The following is a 9,428-nucleotide window of genomic DNA, read 5'->3' as shown; positions in this document are numbered from 1 at the left end:
CTTGATACTGATATCCTCACTAGAGGTARGAATTTTTTAGGTTTGTCTCGGGAGTTGCCAGATAGTTAGATGGCTGTTAATCCTCTTTAAAACAGAGGGTTTTCAGAAAAGGAAAGTGYGAACACAGGTTATGAGTCACTCATACGCTGAGTGTAGTGTGTATGGATGTGTACTTTCTTTTAGCTGTGACCTGTAGCTCAGAAAGTCTATTCCAGTGTTTCCTGCATATTCAAATAAGAGAAGTAGAATGTAGGACTGGTACCTATAGGCTCTCTGAGGACTTTGGCTGTGCTTTTGTCGTATGCTGTTAGGATCACCTCTGGTGACTGTGTTTTCAATTTGTTTTGTTTTTGTAGATCTGCAGCTGGAACTAGATAGTTTGTTTGTCAGGTTCCCTCAGCCTTTGGAGTCTTGTAACTTAGGCTCTGACAATTGTCACTGTAATAAGGTATTTGACTCCACCTTTATTTACTGTGCTTGATCTATTGAGGTTTCCATTAAATTGATAATGGCTGTGTGGAATCATTGTGGAATTGTTGCCTCACCCAGGGTTGCACAGGAAACATTATCCAGAGCATTAAGTCTGATGCTTCTCCATTGTCGAGACTTAATAATATCACGTGCTATTTGCTAGTGACATATTTGTTGTTAGAATGCATCAGGTCTGTGAGAGAGCTTTTGTTTTTTGTTGTTTCTAGATACTGAAACCTTGAAGTAGGAGTAACCGGAGTAACCAACTTAAGGTTCTTGATTCATGTGGTTCTCTTCTATGTGTTGTTGCCATCCAGGATTGTGGCTAAAGTTTGTGTTCTGTGCAGCACCCAGAAAGTGGGAGAGAGACTACTGGAAGATAGTACTACRCTTCTTATGGCAACTAATAGGGCCTTTCCAACACTGGTGTTTAATTTGGTCTCCAGGCATCCAGTGACTTCCCTTAAGAAGTGCATCACTATGCAGGAACAAAAAAAGCCACTGGGGTAGTTTGCGACAGAACCATACCTCTTACATTTGATCCTTCAATTTTCYAGGAGGGAAGATGAAAGAGTTCTAACTTCAGCTGGGGCTTGCCATGGAAGACTCAGAAGGACATCACTTTAGCTCAGTGGAAGAGGAGTCTAGATACTGGAAGGAACTGGCCATGAAGTATAAGCAGTGGTAAGGCAATGATTTCATTCCTTTAAGCTGTTCAATATATAYATGCTGCATGCAAAAACATATAGCAGCACATGTGGAGAGAGTTTAAAGATAGCTGAGCTGTTTTGAGTGGTAGCTGTAGCAGTGTATTGGCACAGGCTGCACAAATTACATCAGCTCAGAGTCCTGTGTACTCATCTGAGCAGTGAAGCTTGCTGCTGTGACACCATTGCTTTTTGCTCAGGTTTGAGTAGGACTCTACGCTGAGTCTGTACTTCTGTCTGCACTTTGTGTATGACCTGGGTAAATATAGAACACACTGCAGAACCTTGCTGAGGTGGACAGCCTAGGCCGTCACAAATGGAGAGATGCTACTGTTTGCCTTCCACATATCTGTATGGATCAAGGATGGTTTGGCAGCACTTAGTTAGGTGGAGAGCCCTGCTTAAGATGGAGCATGCTTTATTCTTCCTTTTAGCTCAGTACATCACTCCAAATGCACTAGAGGTTGAAAAATTCCAAACTTGTCTGATGCTGGCATTGGTGGATCTCTTCTTGAACCAAGTGTTTGGACCCTTCAGCACTGCTTGTTCAGATTGCTGTAGTTTTGTTCTTTAGGGGAGGCCTCTTCCTTTTGAATATGTAGGTTAGAGAGAGGGAGGCAGTGTCCTCTTGCTGAAGAGCAGTACACAGAGGATTTTGTTTGTCAAGTATACAGGTGAGGATGTTTTGGTTTGTTGTGGTAAGTTCTGTTGCTGAAATTGCTCTTTAGTGCTGAGACTACACAAGAGGAACTGCGTGAGTTCCAGGAAGGGAGTCGAGAGTATGAAGCTGAACTGGAGGCTCAGCTGCAACAAACAGAGTCCAGAAACAGAGACCTACTGTCAGAAAATAATCGTCTGCGAATGGAGCTCGAGTCAGTTAAGGTAAGAATGTGAATTCTGTACAGTGTTTGCATCCTGTGCATTGAGATGAGTGAGGCTTTGCTGACTCAACTTCCCCTGTGGACAGCCAGTTTCAAGGAAGTTGAACAGGAAACTGAGAAGTCATGAAAAATGCACCCTGTGAGTGATAAATACCTCAGCTAATGTTGTGGAACCTGTTTCCTGACTGTGACTATTTGCGAGGATGGGTTTGAGATAGGAAAACATTTTTGATAAYAGTGGAGACTTTTTGAGGTTGTTGTCCGAAGAAATTGCACTTCAGTTACAGATAGTTATCCTGTTTCCCCTCCTTGTCCTATTTTTTTCATACTGATAGCAGCAACTGTACCTTGCTTCTTTGCCTCTACCTTTTTTAAGCTCATCTCTGTTCTCTTTGTATCAATGCTTTTGCAATATTGATGTTTTGCGTGTTGTGTCGAGTAGTTGTCTCCTGTCTTCCATGCAGCCACATGTATATCTGGAAGTGCTGCATTTGGGTAAAAAACATAAAGGTACAACAACAAAAACCTGTAGTCCATTTATTTAACACTTTAGAGGATGGACTGTTTTCTCGGGAAGTGTGAAGTGACAGGAGTGGACTGTAAGAGCAATCTTGCCACAATAATTGGGAATGAAGTAGGAATCAACAGAAAACTTTAAGTGGAGAGAAAACATTTTTAACTTCACAGCAGATAATCTTATAAAAACATACTCTGCTTAAGACAACTTCTATAACAATTGGTTATTCATGTAGTCTGAAAACTTCAGTACCAGCCTGCAGGGAAGGGACAGAGACTCCATTGATGGTCAGATCAGCTGATGGTTTATTACAATTGGCTAAAAACAAAGACTCAAACCTTGCAGCTCTCGTCTTTTATCTGAATCAATTCAAGAGCAAAACATTCAACTCTTAAAGCTGTTGAGCAGTAGCATTAACTGAGCCCTTCCAGGGCTGGTGTCTACATGTAGGTCAGCGCTACTGAAGCTTGCCAGGCCCACACAGCTTGTTGTTTTCAGCCTACGAGCCTGTTGCATGTGCTTGCTCCCTCAGAAACCAGAGTTCACACTACTTAAAACTAAATGTGTTGAGGGGTTTGTTTAGTGAGTCCTGAAAAGTTAACTGAAAGTAATAGGCCTCTTAAATCTTAAGGTGCTTAAATTTTTCATGCAGTTGTGTTTCATAAAGCAGGAATTACGGCAGTGTTTGACTATCCTGCAATCAAGTAGGARTTTCTTACTTCAGAATGGGTGTCTTTCCCTCCTCCTTGTCTCTGCATTACATGTGCTAAAACAACTCTCTCTAATAGTAATGCGAGAGTATACACCCTGGTTTTCAAATTCCTGTGTGTGGATTTGTTTTAAATGACTTAAGTGTGTGGTACTTGCAGGCTGGACTGTGAAGCACTTCAGGAATGCTACTTATAGCTGTCTGGCACCTTCAAAAAGAGTTCTTGGCCTGTTGAAGTGATCTGATATTGAAGTGGTGGGGATAAAGTGTGGTAGATCATGTGCTGTGTGACTTTTCACATGGTGTAGAGTTGACTACATGTGGATTTGGCAGAAGGAGAGAGATGGTGTTTGAGTGAGGTGTGGGTGAGGCCTTTGAGTGAGGAACTGTGTGTGAACAAGCCAGCTGCAATAGTTTAAATCTTTRCTATGGAGAAAGACTCAAAGCTCTCTGTATGCAGATGTTTCTTCTCCCTTTGCAAGTAGAGGGGAGATGGGGAAGCACAAGGGAGAATTGTCTGGGAGAGAAGGCCAACAGCCTTGTGCTGTGGAGGTTGGTAATTGCTCCCAAGCACCATCTACTGATAAGCAGTGATAGGGAGAGATTTTGCCTACTAGTACCCAAAAATACGGCAGCAATTGTCTTTGGGAAACATCACCTTATAAACAGTAAGATATTAAAAATCTTACAGCCCTCTCTCTTTAAGGGGGCTAAGTCAAAACCAAAAAAAAAAGGAGAGAATATGCGTTGCTGTGTTCCTGATACGCTGTTTGGTTTGTCTTTGGTTAGGAAAAGATTGAAATGCAGCATTCAGAAGGATACAGGCAGATCTCCGCACTGGAAGAGGACCTGGCGCAGACAAAGGCTATTAAAGATCAACTTCAGAAATACATTCGAGAACTTGAGCAAGCCAACGATGACTTGGAACGAGCAAAAAGGTGACTTACCTGTTTCATTGTGTTTTTCTTTCCTTTTTTTTYCCCCCCTCTCCAGCTTTGGCCTGTCTTCTGAGCAGGGTGGCGCTGAGCTGTTTTCGATGCTTGTTAGTGATGCCATTCTAAATTAGTTGTTCTATGTAGTGATTATAATGGTAACATTGTAGCAGATAAGAAATGTGACACCTCCCTCTTTACTCCCCAAGCACCTCTTCTTACCTTTCATGTCTTGGAAGCAAAAATAAAGAACAGATCCTACTTTCTCTTGCAGGATGAGTAGTTCTTGATTATGCTTAAAAGATGAGGTAATGACAACTTGTACACTCTTTTAGAGCCACTATAATGTCTTTGGAGGATTTTGAACAGCGTCTAAACCAGGCTATTGAAAGAAATGCCTTTCTGGAGAGTGAGCTGGATGAGAAGGAGAATCTCCTGGAGTCTGTGCAGCGCCTGAAAGATGAAGCTAGAGGTTGGCTAGTGGATGCTATTATTTCTCACTTTCTCCCCTTCCAATCTGTAACTGTCTGGTTTTCTCAGTGTATTTTGGAGCTTGTCTTTTGAATTTTCCTCTTTTAAACCTGCTTTCTGAAATGTAGCAGCAAACGGGAAAGCTTTAGGGTTGTCTATCCCACTCCTGAACTTCTGACCTCATTCCAGAGCAGCTCCCAGCAGCAAATATCTGCCAGTCTTCTGATCTCTGATCCCTTAGAGCCTGTCAGAAAGGGCCAACCAAGCTGGAATGCGTGCAGGTCTGGCTTTTTAGAACCTGCCAACAATACTGTCAATAACTGTRCCATATCTCCTGGCCTCTGAGAAAAGAAGCCTAAGAGATGCTAATGGGTAGTGAAATGCGAGGTCTCTGACTAACTTCGATTTGTCTCTGAGCAACTTCATGTGCTAGTGGCCTGGTACCTGTTGGTAAGACTGGATGGGAAGAGAGCCATACCTGTGCATATTCTGTTAAATTTGGCAGGAAGGTGGGTTTTTTTGCCTAAAGGAAACAYTTTGAAAAAATACAAAGCTTTCAGCCAGATCAAAGTAATTGTAATGTTAAAAAAAAAAAAAAAAAGGCAATATTATAAAATCATCTTGAGCCCAAGTCCCAGCAAAGCCTTTAGTGATTACCTTAAGTTTTAAGCATATGCCAGGAGTAATCTTTAGGGAGGAAAAATGACTTTATTCTCCTTGTGGAGATGAAGTAATCTTTTGAATAAACTAAACTTTTTAGCTTGCGTTTATGTTGGTGTTCACATGTTCCAGAGGTTTTGTTTGTGTTGCTTCTCCTAGATCTACGACAAGAGCTTGCTGTGCAGCAGAAACAAGAGAAACCCAAAACACCAATGCGAACCACTATGGAAACAGAAAGAACAGACACAGCAGTGCAAGCTTCCTTATCTGTGCCTTCTACCCCTTCGGTACACCGGGCACCCAACATGAACATACCCACTCCTGGGACATTTAGAAGAGGTGATTGACAGGGGACCAACACAAATGTTTGATGCACTTGTCTTCACCACACTTTTCTTGGTGCAGGAAGAGTGAGGGAAAAAAGGCATTGATATGCATATTTCAGTCATTGTGGTCTTTGTATTCACAGATGGTATTTTGTGTGTTTATTTGTAGGCTGTTAATTTCCACTGATGTCCCTCACCGTTATTACTAGATGGTTCACAGGATGAGCTCTTGATTTTTTGGTTATCACCTCACAACTGTCTCTGTTGGGCTAATTTAGGAGGAGAATTATTTGAAAATTCGGTGTGATCTTGGATGCCACAAACTCATTATGAACTAGTGTAGTAGTCTGAGAGCTTTTTTCTCTATTTTTTTAAACTTTTTTAATTTGCAACAGCAAAATCATTTTAGCTGTCTGTGCTGAATTACTTTATCTCTGCTTTCATGCCAGTAATAATACTCACTTACGAGTGTATATATTATTTAATATTCTAACCTCCAACACTAGCTCTCCATCTTCTTACCTAAAAAGATAGAAATTTGACTCAGAAAAGTGATTAACCATCTTCATATGTACAAGGCCAGTAAAYGTGGAGATTTTCTTCCACTGTCATACAGTGATTTGATATTTTAACTCTGATTATTAATAAAGTCTGGTTGTAGGCTTAGGTACCATCAACCTAAAATTAAGTTTCACTTACTCATGCTTCTGTAAAAGATAGGATTCAGAAATTCTAGACAAATGAGAGATGAAGATCTTTTCTAAGAAGACATCTCTTGTGGTCTCTCTGCATCACTAGAGAAGCAGAGTGAGTGCTAGTAGACATCTCTAGAAACCTAAGCCACAGTATATCTGAAGGCTTTAGCTTAGAACAGTGTAATTTGAGCTGTGTCAGTGAGGCAGAGCCTCATATTTTTAATGGACAAGGAATATCTGAAGGTCAGCTGTTGGTCACCTGGAAAAGGTGAAATACTGATGTTTCCTCCACTCTCTCAGGCTGTCTTCTGTCCTCCAGTGTCAAAGCTTTTCTTTTCCAGAGTGGGTAATGTGTTATTCTTTAACCTGCCCTGCAGGTTTTGAGGACGGTTACAGTACAACCCCTCTTACACCTGCTGCCAGAATATCTGCACTTAACATTGTGGGAGACTTGCTGCGGAAAGTAGGGGTGAGTGATTGGCTCTTAGCCAGCGTCCTGGGAAAGGTTGAGCTGTCTGGGRCAGCAGCCAGAGCTGACCCTCTGCCTTGCTCAGGGAAGACCTGAAAGAGTAGCTCAGCCTAGCCTCTCTGTTGATCAAACGTGCCTTGAAACTTGGCATGGGCTTCTTGTGTTTCTGATCACCTCCAAATAAAGGTGGAGGGTAATAAAAACAGGCTGTTGCCTGCTTCCCAGGAGGAGTGTGGTGAGGTCTGCYCAGTAATGTTTTGAGCAGGACCTAATGCCATATTAGGCAGTAACTTGACATTTAAGGCAGTGGTGCTGCTGAAAGTGTTATCCATGTGTTCCTTGTGTCTTCTCCCTAACCCCTATATTTTTTTGACCCAGGCACTTTGTGCTGAACTGCAGAACTGATAGAGCAGAAARATAACCCACAACAAAGGGGGGTTGTGCAGTGGAGAAGAGTATGTCAGTGGCTCAGTTTCCTCAGATGTTACCTAATACTTGTTCCCCTAGACAGGTTGCCTAACAAAAGGCTGTGGTCTGGCTGTCATTTTGGTGTCTTGTGAGGCATTTGTGATCAGAACTTATCTGATACTTACATAATCTGTGTTTGCTTTAGGCTTTGGAGTCCAAACTTGCTTCTTGCAGGAACTTTGTCTATGACCAGTCCCCAAACAGAACCACGGTGTCCATGTATATGAACAGAGATGTCCTTGAAACACGCCTGAGTCCTCACCAGCCTCTCTGTGATGCAGGGTTAGTGCTGATCTGCTCTTGCTTCTTAGTGAGAATCCTGTGGCAAGTAGTGTTCTCTTTAGTATTAAATCTTCAGAATAGTATTCTCTTGTTGATTTCTCATCTGGCATAGATTTCTTTAGAAGCGACCAGTTAATCTGGAAAACATACAAAACTGAACAGTAAAAGGACTAATTGCTCTGTTTTGTATTTGCAGGTTAGTGAAACGTCTGGAGTTTGGAACACGGCCTTCAAATATTTCAGGGTCAATGGGCCATCCCTCACAAGGTGTTGTCAAGATGCTGCTGTGAAAAGACTGTCTGACTTAGGAAAAGAATATATAAATATATGTATTTTAAACTTTAGTTTTAAAGAGAATACTAACGAGCAACCAGGCATCATCATAAGGGTAGGTGAAAACAGAACAAGAAGCTGCAATTGGCACTGGTCTCCTGTGCTCTTGCCCAGTGTGGCCTCTCAGCTGACTTGTGTGGCTAGTGTGATGAAGCAGTGCTGCCTGCCAGCACAGTACTTGAAATTGCGTCCTATGGCAATTACTCTAAATAGCTCCTTGAAGGTCACTTCTCTGACACTGTCAAAGCCAGTGCCCCTGTATCTGTGGCAGAGGCAGTATTCCCTGTGCAGGTCCTCAGGCTTTTGCTTTTAATATGGCACCATGATATTCAAACTAGAATTGTAACTGTGCTGGCTTTCTGGCTTGAGTGTTGTATGCCTCAGTCCTTCAGATTAGAGGAGATTTATATATATATATACACACTGCACATATACTGCAAAGCAGGAGATTTTGCACTGGCTTAACATACAGACAATTCATTTTGCAGTGTACAAAGCCTGGCTGTTGTAGGAAGCAAGAGACTGATCAACTTGCTAGTTCTAATATTTTAATAGATGTGTCRTTACTTTCCAAACGTCCATTTTTTTAATGTGCGTGGATTATTTGAGAGGCTTTTTTTAGTTTTGTTTTATTTTTTCTATATACATACATATTTTCAGTTGTTACTAGTGAGTAGAAATGACTTTTTAACCTGAAAAGTCCTTTCTGTTGACTGAGAGGATCAGAATACAGAGTTATTTTTAAATTAAACTCTTACCTACAAAAAAGTACTGCAACTTATCTTGTTTATCTTTTTTCTTTAAATGGAGGGGGTTCACTTGTGGTATTAATATATGTATTACAAAAACTGGTACTTAATCATGGCCAAACTTTTTTGAGGGAAGGTGGAGCTTATACAACAAAAGAATGCATAAATATTTTTTTAGAAGAAAATGCTGTGAAAACAGCCACTGATGCATCTGTTTGTCTGGAACAGGAAGTAACCACAGTTCATTCCCATTCTTCATGCCATCTACAAAACTGGCTTGGGAAGCAGAATAAAGCTTATTTTGAATGCTAATTGTTGGTTCATTTTGTGTCTTTTTTCCAATTTGCCATTATGATTTATGCACAGATGTTCGTTACCAGTATCTCAGCTGTTTCTTCTCGGTGGAACCTGAGGTGATCTTGGTTGCTGAATCAACATACAAAGGTCTTTCTGCATCTTATTCTTGCTCTCAGGGTTTCCTGCCCTGAGGATGTAAATAAGTCTATAGTTAAAGATGCTCATGGGATTTATATTGTCTAGTATTGTCATTGTACTTCCTTATAATCTTAGACTTGGCTCAGTAATCTGTGTAATGCTCTAATCTCTTTTAACATTACTTTGTCCTCTCCTGTCATATAGGAGGTRCATGGACTGAAGTGTGTGGACTGCTTTGTCATTTGTACTTATATGTGGATTCCAACTCAGTGCCCTCAGTGTGTAKCCTGGACGGATGACTCGGGACAAGTTGCATTTTTCAT

At 41.3% G+C, this 9,428-nt stretch overlaps 1 protein-coding gene across 1 annotated transcript; it reads left to right on the top strand.

Annotated features, from left to right (window-relative positions):
- The first annotated feature begins 1,028 nt into the window (after positions 1 to 1,028).
- On the top strand, positions 1,029 to 8,468 carry NDE1 (nudE neurodevelopment protein 1). Its single transcript, XM_026054198.1, has 8 exons — positions 1,029 to 1,155; positions 1,907 to 2,060; positions 4,075 to 4,223; positions 4,553 to 4,689; positions 5,508 to 5,687; positions 6,747 to 6,838; positions 7,452 to 7,588; positions 7,785 to 8,468. Exons 1-8 carry the CDS (start codon positions 1,070 to 1,072, stop codon positions 7,876 to 7,878), a joined length of 1,029 nt encoding a protein of 342 aa, XP_025909983.1. The 5' UTR covers positions 1,029 to 1,069; the 3' UTR covers positions 7,879 to 8,468.
- Positions 8,469 to 9,428: the final 960 nt, after the last annotated feature.

The sequence above is a fragment of the Nothoprocta perdicaria genome, unplaced genomic scaffold, assembly GCF_003342845.1.
Source record: "Nothoprocta perdicaria isolate Ctin4 unplaced genomic scaffold, notPer1 scaffold_12, whole genome shotgun sequence".
Taxonomy (NCBI): Eukaryota; Metazoa; Chordata; class Aves; order Tinamiformes; family Tinamidae; genus Nothoprocta; species Nothoprocta perdicaria.
This window is presented reverse-complemented; position numbering and strand designations above follow the sequence as displayed.